At 35.1% G+C, this 27945-nt stretch overlaps 1 protein-coding gene across 3 annotated transcripts; it reads left to right on the top strand.

Annotated features, from left to right (window-relative positions):
• The first annotated feature begins 5530 nt into the window (after positions 1-5530).
• On the top strand, positions 5531-27834 carry LOC121372323. 3 transcript variants are annotated; one of them, XM_041498617.1, is made up of 13 exons: positions 5531-5640; positions 7374-7456; positions 7902-8024; positions 9288-9395; positions 12300-12554; positions 12984-13172; positions 16350-16416; positions 17251-17378; positions 19890-19978; positions 20474-20548; positions 22427-22567; positions 26060-26447; positions 27578-27834. In XM_041498617.1, the coding sequence occupies exons 2-13, from the start codon at positions 7384-7386 to the stop codon at positions 27610-27612; spliced, it is 1671 nt and encodes a 556-aa protein (XP_041354551.1). In that variant the 5' UTR covers positions 5531-5640; positions 7374-7383; the 3' UTR covers positions 27613-27834. The 3 variants fall into 3 exon arrangements, with proteins under 3 accessions (XP_041354551.1, XP_041354552.1, XP_041354553.1); XM_041498618.1 differs by having other exon boundaries at positions 26060-26324; XM_041498619.1 differs by lacking the exons at positions 26060-26447; positions 27578-27834 and adding an exon at positions 24316-24352.
• The last annotated feature ends 111 nt before the right edge of the window (positions 27835-27945 follow it).

The raw sequence follows: 27945 nt of genomic DNA on the forward strand, positions 1-27945 counted from the left end.
ATCGAGCCCAGTTGGGTGGAGTGGCTGAGTCTGATGGGTGTTGACCAGAGGCATTTGTGAAATAAACAATGCTTTGAAATAGCATAAATGTACTGAAATAATCAATAAATTTATGTATTTATTTTTTTACTATCCTAATGTAGTGTATCCAATAAATATAAAAGACTTGAAAATTAAAAAATGGTTTTAACCTTTTTTGTTGTGGTGGTGATCAGAATAGCTACACCTGTTATTTCTAGAGCCAGAAGAGGTCAAATTCCTCCAATCAGCGACAACGTTATTAATTGGTTAGTCCAAACAGGTGCTAGGCCAAGTTGTCAAACGCTACAACAGTGTTATCCAGTGCTCAATTTTTACAGTCGTCTGTGACAACCTAATATTCAGTCGGGCAGTTTCCTTGCCCACAATCGCTTTTAAACTGTTGTTATCTAAAGCGTCAGTCAATCAGTCAAAATCACATGGATTTGTTTGCCACTTGGAACTCCTCGGCAGATTCAGTGAGACATTGTGAAAAATTGTAATCGGCTGAAGTATTCTGAATAGCAAACATTACAGTGCATTCAATTGGAACATAGCGTGCATTCGATTGGAAAATAGCTGATGTGTCACCAAATCACAAAAATCTTAAGCAATTAGGCTTTATCTGTACATGTGTAAAACTACAAACATTAAAAAAACCCCCAAAAACGTGGAATAAAACAAAACCGATAATATATAAGTATAACTATTGTAGTAGTCCTAGAAACAAACTTTATAATGAATCTGGGTAATTATACAATTTTGATGTAATTAAAATAATTCTAGCTCTTCTAAAATGAGTGGAACACACTACAAAAAGCAAAAGAAGAAAATGTGGCGATTATTTTTATGTCAAAGAGCCCGAAAAGACAAAAACTAAAATTATCTGACAAGAAAAGAAAAACATATGGAAAAGACCAGAGAGTACAAACTCTTCAAGTGGCATGGGCATCAAATTCCCTGTGGCTAAGGTATGAGGATGCCACAAAGTTCATGTTTTGTAAGGTGTGTGAAAATGCAAAACACGCACAATCCGAAAATAATTTTGTTAAGGGATGTGCCTATGTGAGCCAGAAACGTTTGAAAATGCATGACCAAAATCGTTCCAATCACCTGGCGGTGGAGGCGGCGAATACCTGCCAAACAGCACCCGAGACCACACCAGCCGAGAAGGCAGTTAGTCTACTTAACAAAATGGTCTTCGATAAACTGAGTATATTATTTAGAACTTGTCATTTTCTGCCGTTCACCGACTATATTTGGATGTGCACAGTTGATGAAAAAAAGGGTCTGGATGTGGGACAAACATACTGCACTGATGTAAAATACAAAGAGTTCACCAGTGCCATAGAGGAAATTGAATGGCAAAATTTAGGGATGTATTTTATTGTCAGACAGTACATATTACATTTTACAGTGACAACATATTAATTAACTCTATTTTTAAAACACGGATGAAATCTGGACAACCAAATTTTTGGAGGACCAACCTCAAAGTGAACCCATACTTGCCCTCTGGGCAAGCAACCAAATACCTTAAAATTAAGCAGTCATATAATTTTAATTTTCTGGACACAGTACTGAAGCATCATACTTATATACATACCAGTATATGAATTAAAATTCATAATTTTATTCCTTTTTTTATTTATTCCATAATGTCAAGGGTTTTTTTGCTGAAGTGATTAAAAAAAAAAAATTCTTCTTCATGTTGTTTGTCGTTCATGATTAAAGTCCAGTCATGATATTAAACTTACATATTGTTAACCAGTACCAATACTACATGTAGAAACCTACTACCTCTGCACTGTACTTTCTTGTGGTGATGTATAGCAAAATGTGTTTCTTCATGTGGCATTGGTACTGGTTAACAACATGTAAGATTAATGTCATGAATAGACTCGAGAATAATGAAACTAAAGCTTTATGGCATCAGATTTAGGGGAAAAGTTGTATTTTAGACACAGTAGCTTGTGACCATTTGGTTGTCGATGATAGCCAAAGCATTACATAGAGTTTCACCTAGCCTTCCCCGACTTAACACTATCAATAAGGGGAGGGAAAGAGTTCAATCCGTACCTCCTCTATATCAAAAGCTCCAAGACAAACCCTAACCTTAAAACTAACCCTAACCATTGAAAGGAGTGTGGAAGGGGAGGGCTGGAGGTTACTCAAGATAAATATTACAATACTCAATAATATACAAATTAAACCTTCATTTTCTGCTTCCAGTTGTTGAATTTGTGGAACTTCTGCTTCAGGAGATGTCCAGTCATATTTGTGAAAACAGCTTGGAGTGGAAGGTACATGTTGGTAAGGTGAGTCTGTGCAAGAAAATGCCATACCTCAACTTAATCAAACCTTGCTGATGAACCTATGACATTTATAACAAAATATTTAAATATGACAAATACTCCAGAAAATATACAAATAATAATAATAATAATAAAAATGACTCACTCGCACCCACACCAACATTGATTTGTACATGTATATACGACATCTGTTACAGTGCTGTCCAGTGTATCGGCACACCTAAGCATTCAAGGACCATTTTCTGTGTGAACACTGTGAAATACATAATAAAATGTGTCTCTCACCAATGAAGCAGTGCATAATCTGAAATACACTACGAATTGTTTTATGTCTGTAGTAAATAAACATTTAAAATGGTGCATAAATATAGGCACCCCCTTGTATCCAAAACGGTTTGCATGTCCGGTGATTCGGCGCAGTAGATGTGGATCGTTGACCCCGCTATTTATAGACCGCCCATGACCTCATTTTTAGCCCATAAACGCTACACTATTATCCAAAAATTATTTTAGTACTTTTTTATTTTGTCTTGTTAAAAATATTACTATGAAAATGAACGATCACACATGACCCATCTCATGATCAGTTTCGGAAACGTTTTCTTGAGTGGCACAGTACTGCAGATGCATACATGTTCATTGTCATGCATGGCTAAGATGCCTACATGGATTTTATTTTTCTCGGGTAGATTGTGCACACACGTGGATCTTATTTCGCTTTTATTTTTTACAACAATGTGACAATTATGAACTGGAATGACTGTCAATTAAGGTGTAAAATGTTCATTTTGTTTGCATTTGTCTGTGTTTTCCTTTTCAGTTTAAATAAAAATAACCGAACAAAAATAATTACATTTATACTGTTTGCTATAATTTTAAAAATGCGGGAAAGGTGTTTTCAGACTGGTTTTAACATTCTTAATATCAATAAGGCTGACCTACTTCGCGTTTATATAGACGAAAACAGGTGAATGATTTATTTTGAAATTATGATATAATTATTGATAATTCTAAAAAAAAAATTAATTGCACCCTTAAAGGGACACACCCTAGTTACGGCTAGTTGTTAACCATTACGGCGTTGTTTTTCGCTATTAAACCCATTTTTTCACAAATAAAATTGCATTTTACTTACCGTTTATTATTTAGAATATACATTTCCATTCACCTGAAGTGTTTTTTGGTAATCCTGGCAATCCTGGTGTTTGTAATACCACAAAATGCATTTTTCGTATTTCCGAAAAACGGACGCATGTTTGAGAAAAAACTGTTGAGCAGACAAGGTTAAATCTATTTTTAGACGGGATATTTCCATTTCAATGTCACAGACGTTGGTATACCACGTGACCGTTATTATTTTGGTTCGGTTTGTTTTCTCGTGCATGGTTCGCGCAATCAACATCCGATTTGTTGTTGTTCATTTGTGAGATTTTTCTTCACAGTTCGTGAACATTTTCAGTAACAATAAAGTTCAGACAAGTAAGTATCTCAATACAAAACGTTACAAACCCTTAAAGGTACACACCCTAGTTACAGTTATTTGTTAACCATTATGGCGTTGTTTTTCGCTATTAAACCCCATTTTTCACAAATAAAATTGCAATTTACTTACATTTTATTACTTAGAATACACATTTCCATTCACCTGAAGTGCTTTTTGGTAATCCTGATGTTTGTAAAACCACGAAATGCATTTTTTCACAAGACGTGCTATCGAGAAAAAAACGTTAAGCAAGCGAGGTCCAATCTATTTTTAGAGGGAATCTTCCTGTGTAAACGTCACAGATGTTGGTATACCACGTGACCGTTATCATTTTGGTTCAGTTTGTTTTCTCGTGCACGGTTCGTGCAATCAACATCCGATTTGTTGTTGTTCATTTGTGCGATTTTTCTTCACAGTTCGTGAACATTTTCAGTAACAATAAAGTTCAGACAAGTAAGTGTCTCAATACAAAACGTTACAAACCCTTAAAACCAATAATTTTGCTAAGTCTTACGATATCTGGAGAGGGGATACAACCAGGACAGAACAGTTGGAACATGTCCAGGAGAGGTGAAAAGAACGCACCCCGTCTGTGCGCACTCTGTGAAATTTGTTGTGACATAGGCATTGTTGTGCTTCGAGCGACATCTACCGGTGACATCAGAATACTAACTTTCAAAATTATTTCAAGCAATTGGGACATGGGGATTCCCATGGTATTTATCGATATAAAACCTGCTTTTTTACTTCATTTGATAAAAACGTGATCTAAGTGTTACAGGTTTGTAGATTAACCAAATTAGAATTTATTTTCGCTGGATGGAACTAGGGTGTGCGGCTTTAAAACCAATAAGTTTGCTAACTCCTACGATATCTGGAGAGGGGATACAACCATGACAGAACAGTTGGAACATGTCCAGGAGAGGTGAAAAGAACGCACCCCAAGTCTGTGAAATTTGTCGTGACGTAGGCATTGTTGTGCTTCGAGCGACATCTACCGGTGACATCAGGATACTAACTTTCAAAATTATTTCGGGGATTCCCATGGTATTTATCGATATAAAACCTGCTTTTTCACTCCATTTGATAAAAACGTGATCTAAGTGTGTTACAGGTTTGTAGATTAACGAAATTATAATTTATTTTCGCTGGATGGAACTAGGGTGTGCGGCTTTAACAATAAATATGTTGATACTTGATTAACCATTGAAAAAGAAATTGAACTTTAATTCGTTAAAAACACTGACAACATGACAACTTCCTAAGCATACTTCAGCAAAATATCAGTAGCACTGAATCACCGGACGCGTCGATACACCGGACACGGTTGTAATGAAAGATGAATGACAATATTTGGTTTATGACGTAAACTGGTTGGCGAACAGTACCAAAATATCCACGATGATATATCAATGTAAAAGTAGGTTCTGTTATCTAGTATCTGCACTTCTTGATTATAGGTTTTAAAAAAATCAACCCACAAAACCCCCAACAACAACAACCACCAAACAAAACAGAGACTCTCTATAACCTGTTCTTTTTGTGACATTCCAAATGGGTCAAAATAACAAAGTTAAACCAGCGCTAAAAGAAATGCCGTCTGCGTTTTAACCAATCATGTGTCCTGATACGGATTTTTAGACCACTCCTTTCGTTCAAATAACCAATAACATCTGCCGATATAAATAACAAAGGAAGATCACTCTGTGGTAAAGGAAGCGTTGTCTCATCTTTACAGAAGTTAATTAGAAAACGAAACAAACAAAAAACAGGAAAGAGAAAAGAAACTTCACACCATTAGCTAAATTAACCTACTGGATCAAGGTAGACATGTTTTTCTTTTTTACATTTTTCTGTTGTGTAATATTCTTCAAATTTTTAATTTATAATTTTTTTTTAGCAGAAGAGAAAACAAAACACCAAAACAAAACACCAAAACAAAAAACAAACACATTTCAATTTTCAATTGTTACAACAACAAAAAGAAGATGTAGAAAAAGACTTTTGTGTTATTGTGTTGTGGTGGTACACCTGCACTGATGTAGCTGTTAATATAACAATTTATTCATTGACACCATGGATATGGATTTTGTGTAGTTCATCAAGATTAACATTGACTACAAGTCGAAGTGCATGCACAAGTCAAGGCTAATCTGATGGGCATATTACACCATTAGCAGTCATATGACCATTCTGAGCGATTTTGCTCAGAACGAAATTTAGGTCAAAATAACGACTACCATCACGTTTTCCCACCCTAATCGTGTATTGTGATATATTTTTTTGAGCTCATGAAGACCAAGAAATACATACTTTGAAACGATCTTCACTTTGAATTAAAGGAAAAAAAGTCTAACTCTGTGGGTTTTTTTTTTTAAATGTCCGGTTATTGTTACCTGCCCTTGTTTGGAGGGAAATAAAACTCGGAATAGTCTTGTATGTTGAAAAGGATAAAATAAAATAACGTAAAAAAAACAAAACAAAAAAACATTTATTAATTAAGTAATAGAAATGAAAAAAAAATAATAATTTAATTACAAAGATATTTTTTGTAAATGTCAATAATAATTAGTTTTTTTAATAAATAATAATGAATATATATAAATGTAATAAAACTAACACATTTTTCTCATTTGCCAGTAATTCAAATGTTACAGCTGTGTCTTGCTTCTTCCTTCAGCGTTTCATTTAACAACAGAATAATACTTTAAAATAAAAGTTAATTAATTTCTCTACAAGTAACTAAAACATAAGTACTAAATTTTAAACTGTTACTTACCTATTTTTTTCTCGGGTGGGGGAGAATCAAACATATTTCTCTCTTGTTTGCCAGTAGTTAAACATTACTGTTGCCCCTTGCTCGCCACGAAGAGGCCAAAGAGTTGAACAAGATATACCAAATTTGATGTGTGCCTTGTTGAGTATTTTCCATAAGTCAAACAGAAATAATTCCTCATTAAAGGGTTTGAGCTACACTGTCCTAATGGGATGGCAACATTCCTTCAGCTTATTGATAGTGCACATAATAAAATCGCGTGTAGTATTGGTCACATGTTTGGAGATTGGGTGCTTACTTCGAGTTAATCACAGTTCACTTTACTTTGTTGGCGGGACACTCTGGTTCTGCACTCAATATGGTATACACAATTGTTAATAACATACCAATTCAAGTGACTGTCACAGAGTTGTGAGGCAATCCTCAACAACTAATTACCTGATAGATACGTTCACTTTCATGGAGTTCGCACATGTATGTAGATATTATAATTAAAAGTTGCAATTCACCATGCATTATTAATATTATCCAAAAAAAACCCAAACAAAAAACAAAACAAAAAACAAAACCCAAACCCAAAAAGCAAAACAACAAGAACAAACCCCCATTTTTGTTGATATACAGTAATACATAAACATTATGAGCCAAGATAAGAAATATTTAACATACTTTTATTACTTTTATCCTCATAAACTGTGGGTTGGGGGAATTGGATAATTTTGCATGTTTAAGGTCAGATTTCATTGTGCTGCCTCTGATGTTTTTTTTATCTTGCTTCCAGGAACTAAGCTATGCAAACATATTCAACCAGAAAACCACAAGCTTGGAAAAAGAAATATGATGATGCTTTTGATAAAATTGCAGGTTGTTTAGTTATACATGTGTATTTCTTTTTTAATAGTGTACAATTTGTAACATTTATTACTAAAGTAATTGTTGATTTTTGCCCACAGCACTATAAAATCTTCTGTTATAAATATTCAGTGGTTCACTTATGTTCTATAATCTATTTTTATTCAGTCTGCCTAGAAAGTGTATTCCGATAGTATGATGGTAGTAAAATGTCATTTCAGAAGTGCCTTTATATTTAAATTTTATTGTGATATATGTATTCTATATGTACATATATATAAGCTGTGATTATTTATTAAACACAACAAATCTTGATGTAAATTCTTTAAAGATAATGGAGATTGAAAACCTCGATTATGATTATAACAGTGTCAGTGTTAACATCATCGATTCACTGCTACTCAGTCTTATAAAACTTTTATTATAAACATTGTAGTTTGACACATTGTTTATATAGCTCCTACAGAAAAGCATCAGCTTGTGGAATCCTGGTTGAGACAGCTTCCTGATGCCCCGAGACTACCTGTTGATAGTGAATCAAGCATTGAAATCCTCAGACAAGAAGTTCGGAAGCCATCAAGTAAGTTCTTAATAATATTTATGTTCCATAATAAACAGTATTTATCAACATATTTTAAAACGTGATTACCCAGGGAATCCTGATGACCATCTGTTTTGGTGTTTAGAGGTTCATTAGTACTCAGTAGCTGATGTTTATAAGATGTTTTTTTGCCATTAGAGGGTATTTTTTTCACATGAGGAAATGTTAATATTAAGAATGGCAATGTGCCATCATCTAACAGCTTGTGTTGAGAATGTCATGATATATAGTATGGAATCAACATACATATCTTTTAGAATTAGGGTTAGGATATAGCTCAGTGGTAGAGTGCATGCCTTTGGTGTGATGGGTTGTAGGACCGATCACTTTAAATGGACTCAGTGTTTTTTCCAGTCTCAACCAGTGCCTCATGATGGGTACATCAAAGGCCATGGTATGTACTGTCCTGTCTTTGTCCTGTCTATATAAAAGATTCCTTGCAGCTTTTTGATAGGAGTAGTCTATTTGACAGCAGTGAGTTTCTGCTCTATCTGTTGACCAAGGGTGAAAATAATCATGTTATACACCAACTAGCTGTAGTTAAATTTGCTGAGGTGTCACAGATATGCCTTTCTTTAAAACACCTTGTTCTTTTTTATGACTCTTTTGATCAATTCATCACAAACAAATTCACACATGATCAGTACTACAAATGAAATTTAGAAAGTACTGTCGTAAACTTCTGCTACATAGATTATTCTTATAGAAATACAGATAATATTTTAAAGAAAGGGCAGATAACTTGTATTGAAGATCAGCTCAAGACCTCTACAGGGATTCAAAATTCCCATTTCCTGATGACAGTGGCAAGTGGAGTTTTTATGTTGGACTAGTAACTTACTTAAACACAAGTAGGAGCAAGTGCTATTGTTTATGATGTCATAGACATCCACTGAAATTTGTTTTAGTGAGTTTGTAAGTAAAGCACTGTTTATTTGGGTTTTCATCAAACAGCAGCAAAGAATAACCAAATTGCTTACTTTAAAAAATAACTTTAAGGTGGGGCAAGTGGGAAAATATCTGGCTCAAACTGTGATTGGCATTTTTCCTTTGTCAAGTGAAAATTTAGAACAATTTTTAACACCTAGTTTGCATTAAGTAGGTAACAAAATAAAGTGTTTGTGGTAAACAAAGTAGGCCAATAAATCTGTACTAAAAAGAAATCATAAATGAATTAAGAGTCACATTTTTTTCTTGATGTTTACTTTTAAATGCCTGATATATTTGATTTTATTTGCACAGATCTAGAGAGACGACCTTCAAGTAGCTCTGTCATTGACCTCATTGACCCATATTCTCGAGACCGTAAAAAGAAATTCAATGTAGAAAAAACTAAGCCACTCAATACTTGTAAGTTAACATTTGTAATTATGTCGTAATCCTGTTGTAAATAATTCAGAGTATCATATTAACTAGGTTTACTTTTAAATGTCTCTTCCTTCATTCTAAAGAGAAATAGTAGGCACTCAGCAGTAGAAATTAAGTAGAGTTTTCATTGCCCCTGGAGATTAGTGTCCTAGAAAGGTTCTAGTCCCTGTGGAAATTCATTAACCCCATCCGTCCTTTTTGGTTGGAATTGGGAGACCGAAAGCTGTGCAGCATTTAAAAACACTTTTGTACAAGTAATATTCACATTGAAATATATTGATGGAAAAAAATAAGGGAACCCATGGTATCTGAGACAAAATTTAAGTCACTACTATAGTAGTTTTGCATGTATAAAATAGAGAGACAGTGTTTGCGTTTGGCAAAATGAAGACAAGCTGAAAATCACTCTCCTGAAATGGTGCTAGATGAGCAGTCATGTGAAGTTTTCCCTAAAATTTATTAAAAGCTTCAGTGTTCTAGCTGGGTGAAAATTAAAGGAGGGCGGCCGCTCGGCACCACACCCTTCAAAAAAACACAAAAAAACCCCCACCACCAATAAACGAAAAGCAAATAAAAAAAGAATAAAAAAAGGGGGAGGGGAGTAGTTTGGCTACCATATTGTTGTGTGTTAGTAGACTTTGAGAAAAGACATACTCCTTATTTTGCCTACAACAAAAGTGCAAAGGGGTTTATAAAAAGACTTCGTCTTTTAATTGAACCGAAGATGATATCGGTCTGACATTCACGGGCAGTTCCGGTTTTGCTGGATCGATCAAAGTTTTAATATTATTATTTTTAATAACGATTTCAAGATGTACGAAAAACAATAAAGATGTTTGTAAAGTGATCTCCTAATGTCGGATACATTTTTGTTATTTCCATCTTCATCGAATGAATCGATCGCTGTGATAAAATATTATCGCCAGCTGCTAAAAAGTAGTTTCGCTTTTGTAAAGACGGTGTATATATTATTTGGCACTCAAGATAAATGATTTTAATGATAAACACTGCCACTTCCGTTGTTTTTATAAGCGTTCATATCCCCTCAAAATGAACAGTTTACAATATTTTATAAAGAACTGCTGAATAAACAGAATAACAGAAAGTAAAAATCATCAGTTTCAACCAATTATATCTGCAACTGAGGACAAAATATCAAACGATAGTTAGTGGAAACAAAAGAAAGAATGACTGTTCTGATCACGTGACAAATTTGGCGCCAAATAAGAGGTGGGTTTTTTTCAATCGGAGATTGCTGAATCCGTAAAAAATTAAATGTTTTCATTGCTTACATAAAATATAACTTTTATTGTGTCTATCAAACATACAAATGGATACAGATATTGGACAAAATAGAGGTTGTTAAAAATACTGTTAAATTACGTTACGGTAAATGTTTTGTCAATTGCTTTTTCGTACACAACGCAGCTTGTTTCCTTTGATGTCCAGTGTGCAGACTGATCGTTGTTTTTTGTGTGGAAAAAAGTGCATTTGGAAGTAGCAGAGATAGGTGCTGGAAAATAAAGAGGGGCGCTCAAAAATAAAGGAGGGCGGGGAACGTGAAAGGAGGGCGGCAAAATGGAATAGCGGGGCGGGGCGCCCCGCTTAAATGGAGCAGCGAGAACACTGAGCTTTATGCTAGGTGATCAATTTCCCATTTTCCTAAACATTTTCCAGACTAGTATGGAGGGGAGTGGGTATGATCACTCACCTTTCCTGGTAAACACTTTAAAAATATATTGTGGGATTGAGTACCAGTACTGTTGAATTAACTTGCAGTAACACAGCTATGAGGGTTTTGGTTGCAGTCATTATTTACTAATTCTCTTTATGTGTTGCCATATTTCTTTCCATCAGTGTAGATCTTACTGGCCTGGGGGACTAGATCATTTAAACTGTATTTGTCCACAAAATGTCTACTCATTTGAGGTCAAGAGACGAGCTGTGGTTTCTATCCCTGCAACGACACACATTGTTCGTGTGTATTGTGTGCATTGTTTTTATTTGTCACAGTTTAGGTTATTTATTTGGTCTAAAGCTCCCACATTCTGATATGGATATATATGGCATATTGTAATTATGTTAAATGAACATTACCACTCACAAATTGCCAGAATGTTGAAAACAGACCAATTTAATTTTTCATTCACACGTGAGTCAATAAAATGAAAAAAGTAATATTAAAGTATGTTTAAAATTCCATGTATCATCATATTTTCTTGGGATCTAGCTCAGTCGGTAGAGTGCTCGCCTCAGGTGCTCGAGTCATAGGATTGAATCACCTCAGTGTGCACCCATTCTTTCATTGGGTTTTCCCATCCAAACCAGTGCCCTACGACTGGTATATCAAAGGCCGAAATATGTGCTGTCCTGTCTGTGGGAAAGTGCATATATGAAAGATCATTTGCTGTTAATGGAAAAATGTAGTGGGTTTATTCTATGACTAGGTATCAGAAAAGACCAAATGTTTGATATCCAATAGATAATGGTTAATTAATCAAAAGTGATCCAGTGGTGTTAAAGAAAACAAACTTTGAAACTTGTGTTTTTTATCCTTTGTTTAAACTTATCATTCTGGGCCCCGTTCCACGAAGCGATCTTAGCCCTAAGATCACCTTACATGCATAGCTACCTTATGTACTTAAGGTGATCGTAGCACTAAGATCACTTTGTCGAACGGGGCCCTGGTAATTTAACTTGCTTAAAGTTGACTTAGTAGTTGACTTAATTGTCTTTAACAGCTTGAAAAAAAGAATGATCATGTCTGTTTAAAAAAGGAATTTAATTGCTAAAGATTTTCATAATTTTACTTTTTGTTTTGTGTTTACAAACCAGTTAAAGTAGTTGTTTTATATAAATTTATATTGTTGTACATTTAATTTTTAGATAAAATAACAAAAAAGAGACCAGTATTTCCAGCTCCAGTACTGAAGTTTCCAGCCTTAACAAGCAGACAAATAACTAGATCTTTCACCAACACAGTCCACACAGGGACAACAGACATAACAACCACAGAGAGGACAGAATCTGCCACAGACACCAGCCAGAATGGGGTAACGGACCTTGATTTTCATAAAACTGAGGACACTGATAGCTCTTATACATACACCTGGGTCACTGCGTCAACAAACTCGTCTACAGGTGAGTTTATATTAAGATTAATTAATTTATATTTATAGACATTATTACTATTCAACTTTGTGTGTGTATGCAGAGATAAACATTTTGTTACGGTTTGTAAAAAAAAAGAAAAAAAGAGTTGTATTATTGCAGTTATATTACGTTGGATATTTTGTTAAAGTGTCTTGCTAATAGTAAATAGTATGAGAGACTTGAATGTCATTTAGTATTGAGAAATTAAATTTGATATTCACTGCATAAAATGATAATTTAGAATAGTTTTCTATAAATATTTTATCCACTGGAATACCATATTGCAACACAATAGTGCAGAGTTACCAATTAAAGTTCTTTTAATGCTGAATATTGTAATATTAATTTGTATTGAGTAAAATAATTTAAGTCAAAACTTGGAATGTTAATTGTTTTTTTTTTCATATATATTTTTAGATAATATATCAAGTAAACAAGAATCACATCTGAAGAATCATCAAGTACAAGATTCTACCCCAAGTATTCATTTTAAGACGTTGAAGAAAAAAGTGTTGAATTCCACAGCAAAGAATGATGCTAAAAATCTAGAATCTATAAACTTTTCTAGGAATTTATCTCCAATAGAAAACTGTAATATTCAATATGGTATGTGTATGTTGCATGTTTCATATTTTCAAATGTTTTATCTTTGAAATTGTTTACAAAATGTAGGAATCAATGGCAAATGTGTTTTCTGCATAAAGCTGAACTGGGTTTCATTCAAATACTATTTTGTACAATAGTTTTGATAATTAAAGTTGTGTCTATGTAATTGTAGAATAATAGGATTATTTCATAGAAGACACACAAGAGCTGTTATTCTTTCAATTGCACCATTATAGGTAAGGGGAAACAAGTATGAAATATACACACACACACACACACACACACACACACACACACACACACACACACACACACACACACACACACACACACACACTAATATAGCTAACAGTTTTAGAATGTGTTTTATTTTTATGAATTTTAACTACCGTATATCGCTGTGTATTAGCCGACTCCATGCATTAGCCGACCCCCTAGTTTCACCCTCCAAATCGGCTTTAAAATTATAGGTAATTAAAAAAAAGAAGGAAAAAATGCATATTGTCTGTATTTGACTCAAAACAAGAGATACAAGTTTTTGTTTTAAAAAAGTTTTTGATGGTTGTAAAAACTGTCCAAAAATCACTAATAGGCAATAAATAGATAATTGTTTCACACTAGACTAGAAAAATTGCTTTCTTTTTGTAACAAAGCCATTTTGATCTTTATGTTGGCTATTATTAGTGTAAACTCAGTTGTATTGCACAAATTCAGCCAAGAAGTGTCTCAATCAGGGGTGCGAATTCTCCTCGGATCAGCTGTTTTCCTCTCGTGGAATATTGCGTTTCCTCACATTTTAATCGTCCTTTCCTCCAGAATGTGTCAGATGGCACATATTTTAACCTAGGATTTCACAAATTTCCGGGACCCCTCTGGATTTTCCTCTTTTTTACAGTTCACCAGTTCCAACCCCTGCTTAATAGAAGAAGATAAAAACAAATATTAATTACTGGACTAATTTAATCTTAAGTGGTTTTTGTTATTTATTATTTCAATCATATATAAACTGACGATCAAAAGAAAGTATACCAATTATTTTTTCAAAGTATTAAAAACAACACAAAACACAAGTTGATGCAAATGTTATATTTTGAAAGTATAATAATTTGGCGATAAATAAACGTGAGTATACTCAATAAAACCCATAAAATGATAATATCACAGTGCACAACAGCACTAGGGGTAAAATGTGCGATTTCATAAGGACCACTCATAACGAAGGTGAATAAATTTGACCACAAAGAACATGTTTCAATAGCGTGTATGTCTACCATGTGCAAGTATGCAAGCATGGACCAGATGTCGGACAGAGTTCGTTGAGCGCCTAATGACGACATCAGGTATTGCCCTCCACTCCTGCCTCAGTGCCTGTACCAACTGATCCCTGTTCAGTGGAGGGTTAGGACAACGTCGAATTCGCTGGCCAAGATGATCCCACAAATGTTCTATCGGTGACAGGTCAGGTGAACAGGCTGGCCATGGCAAAACATTGACGTTGTTTGCGGCGAAGAACTGTTGCACCACACGAGCTGTGTGAGGTCTGGCATTGTCCTGTTGAAACAAGAGTCTAGGATGGTGTTGCAAGAACAGTAACAGGATGGGACGTAAAATCTGGTTGATGTAACAGTGTGCGTTAAGATTTCCGTCAATGACAATATGGTCTGTCCGCTGTTGGCCACAGATACCACCCCAAACCATCACAGATCCACCACCAAACGGTGCAGTCTCCTGAACACAGCATGGAGCTGTTCTTTCTCCTGCACGTCAGTATATCCGAGTCCTGCCATCAGCTCTGAATAACTGGAATCTGCTCTCATTAAAAAAGAGTACACGTTACCAGTTCCAATGTTGCCAACGTTGAAACTGACATGCCCAACGTAAATGTCGAAGTCGATGTTGCCTCGTCAATGTCATCCCTCTGAATGGTCGATAGGCCCAAATGCAGCAATGTGCGACTATTCGTCATTGATTGCATTATAACGAACAATACTGGAACCTATCTAACCTTCCATGAACATGTATTGTGTTTATTTATAATAAAAATAATTGGTATACTTTCTTTTGATCGTCAGTTTAGATTGGAATTGATCATTTCAAATAGCATTAGTGCAAAAGTTATTTCTTTATAGGTCCCCAAACATATTTATGTCATCATTTAACAGGTACATTTCTGTTACTATTGTAATTACCTCATAAAGAGGAAAGAAAAGATATAATTAAATGATGCCCTTTCATGTTGCTGCATCAGATATTAATGTGCAGGATGAAAGCTGGGCCCCCAACATTATTAACAGCAGTTTGGTGAATTTGATCAGCAAATCCGTAGCCAAATAGAGTTACGGGAAAAAAAGAAGAAGAAAGGCTCATTAAAAATTTAATTGATTTTATTATTTTTTATTTTTGGTGGTTTAATAATAAAATATATTCACCAAATTTAACTTTACTTTGCATTTGGTGATTTGGCAAACGACAGATTCATTGACCACATTTCCAGGAAATAATTTGATAAAGAATACACTTTAATATAAATGATGCTGTTCTGTTACTTGCTTGATGGATGCAGGTTTATCATATTAGGTGTCAGATACAAATAATGCTTAAGGCAGTAGAGTGCAGTCCAGCAAATGGATGGAGATTCAGTAAATGGTGGGGTAGGTACTGGGTTCGGATCCCAGTCGAGGCATGGGATTTTTAATCCAGATACCGACTCCAAACCCTGAGTGAGTGCTCCGCAAGGCTCAATGGGTAGGTGTAAACCACTTGCACCGACCAGTGATCCATAACTGGTTCAACAAAGGCCATGGTTTGTGCTATCCTGCCTGTGGGAAGCGCAAATAAAAGATCCCTTGCTGCCAATCGGAAGAGTAGCCCATGTAGTGGCGACAGCGGGTTTCCTCTCAAAATCTGTGTTGTCCTTAACCATATGTCTGACGCCATATAACCGTAAATAAAATGTGTTGAGTGCGTCGTTAAATAAAACAATAAATTAAACAATAAATTAAGTAAATGGTGGACATTTATCAATATATGCAGAATTCCAGCTGCTTACTGGATTTCCACTTGTTTTGCTGGATTGTACTACATTTTAAGACATTAAAGTGTCTTGTTTATAAAATTATTTACTAATTTTCATGTTAATAAATATAAGACTGACTAGTCTGCATCTCCTGTTTACAGATGCATTACGGCAACAACAGTTGGAAGAATCAACACCATATAAATCAAGAGAAAGTCCTGTTCACGGGTTGGTACATAGTACACTATAGATTTGATAAACCAATGGACTCCAGGCCCAACCAACCCAGTGTTCTCAAACTGTTTTATTGCACTGGGTGCTGTAATCTTTCCATGGGCTAGAAACAAGCAGACAAGATGGGTGGGTGGGGTGGGGGTCAGGGGTCAGTAGGGCAACTGGCTCCCCAAGTGCTAGATTAAATCTTCATATTCGGGCAAAAACGATGGAGACATTCGGGCAAAATAAGCTGGCCTGAAACCTTTTCATGATGTGTTTCATTAGTAGGAAGAATGACTCGTATATACAACATATAAATATTATATTTTTATATATTGTCAATATAGACTTGCTGAAGTAGCATAAAGATGACTGAAAGCTTACCTCAAAATCACCATAAGTTTTAGCAACGTCTAACTTGGCACTTTTGCTCTAGCCAGTGCACTACGACTGGTATACCAAAGGCTGTGGTATTTACTATCATGTCTGTGGGATGGTGCATATATAAGATCCCTTGTTACTAATGGAAAAATGTAGTGGGGTTTCCTCTCTAAGACTATATGTAAAAAATTACCAAATGTTTGACATCCAGTAGCCAGTGATTAATAAATCAATGTGTTCTAATGGTGGTGTTAAACAAAACAAACTTTCACTTAGCATTTTGTTGATAAAGAAATTTATGTCTATTACTGCAAAACATGCAGAACTTAACATGCAACATATTTTGACTTGGAAATCTTCGTTCCATAAATCACAGATTTTACCATCTACGATTTTAGTAGAGATCCAAAATTGTATTACGTTATTATGAAACCAGACTTGAATGTTTCTAGTTTCATCTTACAGACCTAGTTGTCAGAACCAGAAGAAATTGCAAAAGAAAGCAAAGAAACCACTGAGCTCCACAGCAGTATATTTATCAGGGATCAACATTGAGGAGAAGTTTCAGGGTATTTCGTCCATCTACAGTGATGGTACGCACATGTATTTGATAATATGACATGAGAGTGGGTGTCAGCAAGCCTCTCAAAATTACACAAATCATTGTTTTCTTTGCCCATCACTTGTACATGTCTCTCTTTGCATAAAACATTTGTCAATTGTATTGTAAATTTAGAAGGTCATTTACAAGGTTTTAATGGGTTATGTATACTACTCAAAAGAATTTAAGGGTCAGACGATATTTTCGACATTATTTTCTGAATGTCAATTATATTAGCTAGACCATAATGTCACGCATGGTATTGTTCCATTTTGACGAAAGTGGGTCTAAGCAACCCATAAATGAATTAAAATCCACTGTCATTGACACTGTCGATTAGTTCTAATGGCGAAAACATGCTTACATTTGCACATAAATTAGGGCGAAAGGTCAGCTAAGTGCCCATAACTTGCTTTTTCACAAAGCGCTTCATTTGCATGCTTTGCACGTGTATTCCATGTTCCCAATGCTGAATTTCCGTATAATTGGAGCTTGCGTTTGTGTACGGTGCACACTCCAAATTCGATAATGGTACGACTTCAACTGACTATCGAAGATCGAGGAAGGGCTATTGCTTGGCTTCAGGATGGCAATACGTAAAGAAATGTTGCTCTGAGACTTGGTGTCAGTCAGAGTGTCGTTGGCCGACTGTGGCAACAGTACCAAGCAACGAATTCTGTTCGAAATCGTCCACGTTCGGGAAGACCCCGAAGCACTACAAATAGAGAGGACCGCTACATCACCAATATGGCTCTACGTCAACGCACAACCACTGCACGCCGATTACGTGACAATCTGCGGACTGCGACTGGAACTCGAGTGTCTGATCAAACCATACGCAATTGTCTGAGAGCCAATAATCTACGCTGCCGTCGTCAGGCTGTTCGACCACCACTCCTACCACGTCACAGAACGGCCAGACGTCACTGGTGCACGCTTCATCTGCGGTGGCAACGTGTTCAGTGGGGTCGAGTGATGTTCACTGATGAGTCCAGGTTTAGTCTCCAGTTCAACGACGGTCGGGTTCGTGTCTACAGACCTCCTGGGGAGCGCTTCGCTGACGTTAACGTTAGACAACGTCACCGGTTCGGTGGTGGCAGCGTCATGGTGTAGGGCGGCATCTCTATCCACCACAGGACCCCCCTCTATGTGGTGGATGGCAATCTGAATGGAATCCGCTATCTGAATGAGATTATCTGGCCGTTGGTTCTCCCAGGCCTTCAGCAGATTGGCGGCGGGGCAGTTCTGCAGGATGACAATGCCAGACCCCACTGCGCCAGGGTAGGGTGGTAACGGACTTTCTCAGACAACAAGGTATCGCCAGGATGGATTGGCCAGCATATTCGCCTGACTTGGCCCCAATAGAGCACGCCTGGGACGAATTAGGCAGGAGAGTTCGGGATAACCATGCCCCTGCGGCCAACCTTCATGATCTGGGTCAACTTCTTATGGCAGAGTGGCAGGCCATTCCCCAAGAGTTCTTCAGACGTCTGATCAACAGCATGAGGCAACAATGTGTCGAGTGTTTTCGCACCAGGGCTGGATTCACACACTATTAAATGAATGTTCTAATGTGTAAAATCCATGTTTGACAACCTTCAACTTTGACAGCATGTCATGTGACTTTCTTGTATACAGTGACGTTTATTTGTGTTTTTTTGTAAATATGGAACAATAAATAAAAAATTTGGTGTAGTTTACATCATCAATCTAATACACTCTGAAACTTATTTGGTTATAAATTTTTGACCCTTAAATTCTTTTGAGTAGTATACATGAAATGGGTTAATTGAACCATTTTTGAGTAACACAGTTTATGGGTGACACAGACTTTTTAATTTTTAGAGGTTTGTCCAGTATTCCAGGTAGGTGAATGTAGCATTTTTCTAAATATTTAATTTGATTAACAGTCCACATTTTTGTTATCTGGATGTTCAAAAATAAGCTGGATAATTAAGCAGATAGATATGTAGTGACATTGTGTGATGCAGTGGTCGGACAACTTCTGCTAATTGGCACTCCACAAAATAAATAATTAGCAAATATTGAAAACTAGAGGAGGCAATTTTTTTTTTTTAAATTGCCAAATGGCACTATTGCCCTTTGATTTCCAAAACATTAACTATAGCAATAAACTACTAATTAAAAAAAATTTGAAATTAATGTGCATACCTTGTAGTAATGGAAATTAATTTGTTAAATGGTTAAGAATGTAATAATTATAATGCTGCCTAGTGAATTGGTTAAAACAAAATTAAATCTTGCAAATTCATGTGAGATAAGACACAATTACCCCCCTCCCCCCAATAAAAAACCGCCCCCAAAAATATTAACCCAAAACCAACCCAGTTTTTCAAACAAAACAAAAAAGATTTTTTTTAATGAATAAATATACACTCTGAAAAAAAAGTTATTGATGTACACGTATATATAGCATGAAAAAAAACCCCAACCATTCTTTGAATGTTGTATAATGCTGACATGATTCTGATGTTTGTTACAGGTTGTACTGGCAAATCGTTGAAACCGAATCAAGATAATGTTGTACCAGACAGTTTAGTTGATAATAATGCAGTCAGCAATCATTTGGAGGTACTTCCTTGAGGCACACAATGGCTTGGTGAAACTATTGTTTGATTTTGTTCCAACCAATAATCTGTTATGTCAAATGTCATGGTATGTGCAAATAGTTGTGTATGTTAGAATGTCCATATGGATTGTAAGAATCATTTGGCTGGGTGAAGTGTGTGGGATTTTTCCTATCTCAACCAGGACATGATATGTGCAGCTGGTTGTATATGTTAGAAGGTGTATATGGATTGTAAGAATCTTGTTCTTGTTTCTTTCAGGTGTGTCCTCTCATAATAATTGTTTTTGATATGCAATGAATAACCCAAAAATTGTAACAAGGGTTAGAGTTATTGTGTGCTTTATAGTAACCATATACATTATACATGCAATAACATGTAGTGCGTTTTCAGTGGAATTCAGTATATAACATATATTACTAGGATGTATTAGTTTCAGTGACCTTTTATACTTCTAATTTTTATATATGTTAATTAGTAGTTAATATTTATTATGCAGGTGAAAGCTGCCAGGTGTGTGTTAACCAGTACTCCTGTCTTGGAAACCACAAAGAATCATCCTGCAGCACTGCATGTAATAAAACAAGTTATTTTTTTATTTAACAGTTAACTTTATAATAAAATTATGGTGTTTGAACTGTACTGTTCAACTCTTATTAACTGTATACTTTGTGTTCCCAATGAGTAACAAGTGTTATTCTTACTTTTGTGTTCATTCAAGCACTGCAGAGCATCTTACAAAATACTTACGCTAAACGTTCCAAATTTTATCCCAAAACAAGGATGCCTTAAAGTCTGTTCATACTTGGATTGCTCACCTCATACGAAACTGAAAATCCTGCATTGAAATCGCTTTTTGGCTCATACTTAAAAAGTGAAATAATTCATGCAGTTTTTCCTGTCTACTGGCGTGTAGTGTACATAGGCTACTAAAAGAAATCAAAGATAGGCTACTATACTAAAAGTGATCAAAGATGATGTCGACATAACCAACCTCACACACTTCTGACCCAGTGTATTTGAACCTGCCTTTTCTGTTGCCCAACCTTTTCCTGTCTTTGATGAAGGAGCTGGCAGTGCCCAAGAGAGCCGTGCACTACAACAGCATGAACATACATGTTAAAACATTTGATCTTGACCTTTGTCAACCTATGAATAGTGATGTCATCTCTGTTTTTTAATAAAAATGTGGAACATTTAGCATAGGAAAGAAGCTTTGCAGCAGTTATGTGAAAAAAAAGAAGTAGAAATAACACATTTATTTATTTAAGAGAGCTTCAACTTTTATCACAACTATACCACATCTGTGAGTTTTCTCTTTTAATTTTGTACATTTTAATAATTTATTCTTTTTATCCTGTCATATACTTTAAACAAATTAATTCCCTAAATTTCGGTGCTCCACATATGTACACTCATGAAATATGTCATCAGTTTATGGTAGTGTGTAAACAATGAAAACATAATTAGTATTGGCATATAAATTTGAGGTAGATGGTAGAGAGTTACCGGTACAGATCTACATCCTTACTAACACTGATATTGCAGTGTTTTTATAGCATTGTTGTATTCCTAAATACATAAGGACGTCTACTACAGCAGTATGTTATAATTTTGTCATCAGATTTTGTTTCATACACATGCATTTTAAAGCATTAAAGCAAACAAAACTTTAAAAAAACACAAATCATAATCGATTTAATTAATTATAGTTTAAATTGTTTGTCAATCCAGTCCTGGCATGGTATAATACATCAGATGACAGCAAATCATTTAATATATATTTCATATCCAAATCATCCAAATAATAATTTTTAGACAAAAACCTGCTTTTCATTCATCCATTAATTTGTCTAATCATTATTATAGATCTAGGATATATTACATTTGGGCAAAACACTTGTCATGTGTTACAGTTGTCTGATGGTGTTTAATTCTTTACCAGTAATCTTCATATTAGTTCTCAGGGAACTTTTTGATTTGTAAGTTCAAAGGTCAAATTCACATGGTAAACATTCAGCTATCTGGTATGTACCTAATATAATTTTTATTGACACAGTTCATCCTGTCAAAACAATTTCAATTAGTTTGTGTTTGATCAATATTTAGTAAAGTGTGTCCTGTAAATCCATTAAGGCTTTACATTGTAGCCTAGGTGATAAATGTTTTGCCCAAAATATGTATGCCCCAAAATAACCACGCCTAAATTAAGTACAAATATGCTGACCTCAAAACATTTCACATCAAATCAATTAAAATGTTAAACTTTAATTGGATTAAATAACTTGCAATGCATTTCCAAATAATCCCAACTCTTCAGTAGCTGTTAATAACATTACTTCACCAAAAAGACCCAGCTGTGTTCAGAATGGACAAAAACATGTTGTGCCCAAACTAGCGACATTAAAAGCCCTGGTTGTGTTGAGGTTAATTAAACTTTGACCATTTGTAGATTGACTTGTCGTCCCTGGGTTCAGCCAGTTCGTGTTCCGAGGACATCATCCTCCTGAGGAAATCCGACGATGAGATCAATTCAGAGGAAATAGTTGCCAAGAGTTTCACTGACAGTGAAGTGGAAATTCCTGATGTGAAGGTTTGATTTTCACCTGCTTTAAATATATAGCAGAGTAGATATTGTAGACCAGGGGTGGGGAAAAAATAAATTGTCAATCGGTCCCGCTTGATGTCATCGTTGAAGCGTTTGACCGCCTGAGCTAGCACATGTTTAGACAAAGAGATTAATAATGTCATCACTGATTGGACGAAATTTGACCTCTACTGGCTCTTGAGATAACCAGTACATGTAGCTGTTCTGCTTACTCCCACTTGTTAACAAAAAAGTGGAAACCTTTTGTTAATTTTAAAATCCTTTATAATTATTGGATAGACTACATTGAACAGTCAACAATAAATACATTTATTGATTATTTCAGTATATTTTATGCTATTTCAAGCAGTTTGTATTGCACAAAAGTCTCTTGCTTCGGACTGGGACACTCGACCCGACAAAGCTCCGTACATAGGTGTTGACAGGTGTTCGTGTTGATTGTAACCAGTTGCAAAATCTGGGTCCTTTGTTTTAATTGGAGTGTAATACCTTGATGGCTCTCTCACCAAGAATGGTGTTATTGTTAACGTCTGTTTTATCTCTTGACTGGCTCAGCAACTTTGACAAAATTAATGTCTAGCCTAGTGGCTGTGGATTGACACTACTGTAGGTCCGACTTCAGTGACTGACGATATATACTTAGGCAGACTTAAAAATCACAGACGTCTGAAACACAAGCTATACTGACCACTATTTATTTATTATTTTAAATCATGCATGAGATACCGATGTCTGGGCAGGCCGATCCACTTGACGGATAAGAATTTGTTCCAATAATAGAAATGGACAGGTGGTTCGGACCGACAAGAATGGCAAAAGTGGGACCGGCAAACACGTGTTTTAAAAAATAATTTCGGTCTCAGAGATCGAGAATCGGTCTCAGACAGGGAGAAAAGGGCTTTTCCCCACCCCTGTTGTAGACCTTTTGACATACCAACTAGGGTTTCCCTAATGCACATCAAAGCATTTTGAACTGGAAGTAGTTTTCCAAGATTTAACCGTTAACACACCAGCTACTAAATGTGCTTTGAACATATATAGTCATGGCACAACTGAGGCTTTGATGTGACACCCCTTCCTACTAATGGAAATATCTAGTGGGTTTCCTCTCTAAGATTTAATATAAAAATTACCAAAGGCTTGGGTTTACAACAATCATTCACTCGGGACAGGCAATCCTTAATTCCTCATAGCTCTTGTTATTTATTTTCTAAATATGCACTAGTTATGAAGAAGATAAATATATCCATAGTGTGAATTCCAATTTAATGGACCAGCAATAATATTAATGTTATTTTTACTTCTTTATGTGTAAGAGAAATTATTTTGTCATGGGATTGAGAGGGTTTTATCATTGATATAATGCCAGTACTAAATTCTGTGATCTTGTAAGCAGACATGTGTTTTTTAAACGATCCAGTAGTATTTCTTACCCACTGGACAGGGTTATCCAGCTTTTGCACGGTGCTAGAAAAATCTGTCTGACCCTAGGGCTAGACATTTTCTACATACGCGTGACGTCATAACTCATGTTTTACGATGATTGACGTCATAACTCATGGTTTTCAAAATTCTGTTTACCATTTCATGTTGTATCATTGTTTTAAAAATATTTAAACAAATTAATATTTTCAACTTTATATTTATTGTTAAGTTGTTGCATTTTTATTTCGTTGCATAAGTTGGACTATATTTTTCAGCATATGATTAAATGAGAGTTTCATTGTTTGTAGGTAAAATGTTTATGAATCGTTCAACAATAAACAAACCGTACGTAGCTTACAAAATTAATGTTTTGTTACTGTAATTAAATGGGCAAGAAAAAGAATCAATCACCGTTGTGAGATATAGATACGGCAAGTCCAACCCTCGGGACAAAATGTTTTTGTAAGGGCCTCAGTAAACCTTGGCCATCACAAAAAACATTTTGTCCCTCGGGTTGGAATTGTTTTATCTGTACCTCACAATGGTGATTGATTCTATTAATACATATGTGGTGTCGGATCGAGCTCAGTTGGTAGACCATTTGCTCCACTCTCCCATGGTATTTTGCTGGACCCATTCTCTTATTGAGTTTTTTCTCAATTCCAACCAGTGCCTCGGGACTAGTATATTAAAGGCTGTTGTTTATGCCATCCTGTCTGTGGGAAAGTGGCTATAAAAGATGGCTAATCATATGGAAAAATGTAATGGGTTTCTTCTAAGACTGTATATGTCAGAATTATTAATAGTATTACATCCAGTAGATCATGATTAATAAATCAGTGTGCTCTAGTGGTGTCATTAAACAGAACAAATTTTGTGTGCTTGTATACATGTGAGTTTTATGGTAAATAAAAGGAGGGGGTTCAAGGAAAAACTAAATAATTTAGACTTTTAAAACATTTTATTTTTTATCGGCATCATTCAATTTTGTCCCCTTAACTCACTTTAACTTGGTGAATTCAGGACTTGAACTTAAGAATATGTCACCGGCCCACCGGCACCAGTTTTGAGCCTCCCTACGGAACTTGTTTTTTTTAAAGTGACTTTTGCAGCAAATAAACATAACTGAAAAATTATTTTGCTGTATGAACTCTCTTTCAAATGTACAACATTGTATATACACTGTGCCATCATTGAGAAGCTTTAGACAGCAGCACAAAAGTGCAATTGGTGATGCCCTTAACCTATTGCAATTTATATCTCAACAATTGCAATTGGTGTTGGTGCCGTCATTATGTTCAAACCCTGTGAATCACATTAAATGAATCAATTATATATTATTTAAGTATAAAAGATCAGAAAAAGTTGAGCATATTAGATAATACTGATGTTTTTGATCCTTTTTCCCCCAATTCTCTTGATTAAAGATATTCTCTAGACTAAGGTTGACGACAGTCACTTTTTCCACCCTTGTTTTGGCTTTGTACACAATAAATATAACATATCCAAATGTAATTTTTTAATATGATATATTTGACAAAGAGTACTTTTCATTTCTTTTATTTTTTTAAACTTAAACTTAATATTTTGTCCAAAATTATGAAAAATAAAAACATTGACCTGTAACTTTAGAGCATTGTCTGCTCATTATAGAATTTTGACAGGGGTCATGGTTAGTAGACTAGTTTTTATTTTAATGTAGCGAAGCATTGTAATAATATAGCTAATTTTGAATTTGAATGACACCAGTATTCCAGTGACGTCACTTTGCATTTCCTTACAATAACAATAAACTTGGTACATGACATGCAAAATTGCTTTTTTTTTTTTTTTTTAAACATTATTAATGCACGTGAATGTGTTTGAAAAAAATCTTGAAATTAAAAAAACTACTATTTACAAAACTATGGTGATATGCTATATTTATTGTGTATGCAGCCACAACAAGGGTGCGAAGAGTGACTGTCATCGACTTTAGTATTTGACTTTTTAATGCTTCACAGGTTACATATACCAGCCTGTCCTTTATGGCTGTTCCTCATGTACTTTTAGGATATACACATAGAGTCACAGTCTGAAAAACCAGTTGTGAATGACCAACACCTTGATACTCCTGTTCAAATGAAAACTAATAAAAATCTTTTGGGCAAAAATGCTCACAAAATTGCCATTATTGGGAAAAGAAGCAAAGGAAACAGAAAGAATAAGGATATCAAGTTTGTATCAAAGCACAGAAGAATGTCTACTGGAAGAGAGAAGAGGCAGCCAAAGATAGTTTCAAAAAGTGATTATGAATCAGGCCTGATGGACAGAAGAGGTAACATTAGTATTTGTCCACTTTCTCTTGTACCAATTGGACCCATTAGAAAACCCACAGAGATAGTTTACATTCGACCTGCAAACAAAGAATTCTGGGATATGTTTAAAACATGTGGCATTGGTGAGTCAAAGAATTATTATTTCATTGTTTTTCAAAAATATTGTGCTAGAATATAATAGATATGCTTTTAAAAAATAAAAATAAACGATGTCACCATGTTGTATGCACATCTGATCCTTTTGCAAAATATAATGAATAGATTGACCTGAACTATTCCAATGCAATTGCATCTGCTGTTTATTCAGTTATATAAAGGTGTTGGAATCATGGGGCCATATGGGCACTTGCCACCCCCCACCTCCAACTCTAAAAATTAAGCATCGGCCTCTCCCAGTTGAAAGATAATTTAATAATTTAATACCCAGACAATTTTCACAGTCCATTTTTAAATGTCAGTACAAAACAGAACCTCTTTTGAGCACCTCCTCATTAAAACTGGTCGGATTAGAGAGCTTTCACTGGATTACGTTTCTGATGAAAATGGTGTCGACTTTTGCATTTAGTTTCAACACTTTTGACTCCCAAGTTTTACAAACTCTTAGTCCTAGATCAATAACAGTTGGTTTATACATGTAGTTGCATGCTAAATAAATAAACAAAATTAATTTTAAAACATTAAATTTTTATTTAGTACATGTTTATTTTTAAAATTATTTTTCATTTTATTTTATTATTATATCAGTTTATGGTACCCAAGTCATTTAATTCTGCAAAATTCTTAATCTCATAATACTGGACTGCTTGTTAAGCTTCAAAAATTATCATTAATGACATTACATAATCAAGTTGTAATATGCTTTATTTTATTCTTTTCTATTTTTTCCCCACAAAGTTTTCAGTGTTCAGTGAAATGGTATTGTGGAGAAAAAAACCCCATGTTAATTCTGAAGTTGCAATGATCTCAAACTAATGTTACTATTAATTATGTAATTCCAATCGCTTGTTAGGTGTGTGTTTTGAAACAACTCAACTCTAATGGCCACCCGAGTGGTATTCTTTCTGTATTGAACACTTGACTTCTTTGTTTGTACCATATTAATATAAAATTAATATAATTAATATAAAAAATACTAAAAAAAAATACTGATTACTGATTCTGTAATTGTATTTCATTAATGAGAGCTATACAAACAAAAATGTCTGTTTATCTTCTTTAGCATGATGAAAGATGTTATTATTATGTTTTCCAGATCCACTGACAACCTTAATGCATCAGAAAGCTTAGCAGAACAGACTTGAAAGTCAACAGTCTTACAGAACCAATCTAGAGTGCTTAAACAAGATATTGAACAAGATATGAATCTGACATTGTATCGTATTATTTCAACACAGATTGACATAATTTGTAATATACTCTTCAAAAGAAGAAACGCAAAACCACATTGTCGTAACATTTGGAGAATTGATTTAATTATTGAATGGTGAGTCCGATAATTACCAAATGTTGCAGGATTGTTCACAATTCACTCTAGTCCATTGTGAGTAAGTGATAGGACACACCACCAAGGTCAAGTTCATCTGGAGTCAATACCGGGTGTGGCCTCCGCGTGTGTTGACA

Source organism: Gigantopelta aegis, chromosome 4 (assembly GCF_016097555.1).
Source record: "Gigantopelta aegis isolate Gae_Host chromosome 4, Gae_host_genome, whole genome shotgun sequence".
NCBI classification, from domain to species: Eukaryota; Metazoa; Mollusca; class Gastropoda; order Neomphalida; family Peltospiridae; genus Gigantopelta; species Gigantopelta aegis.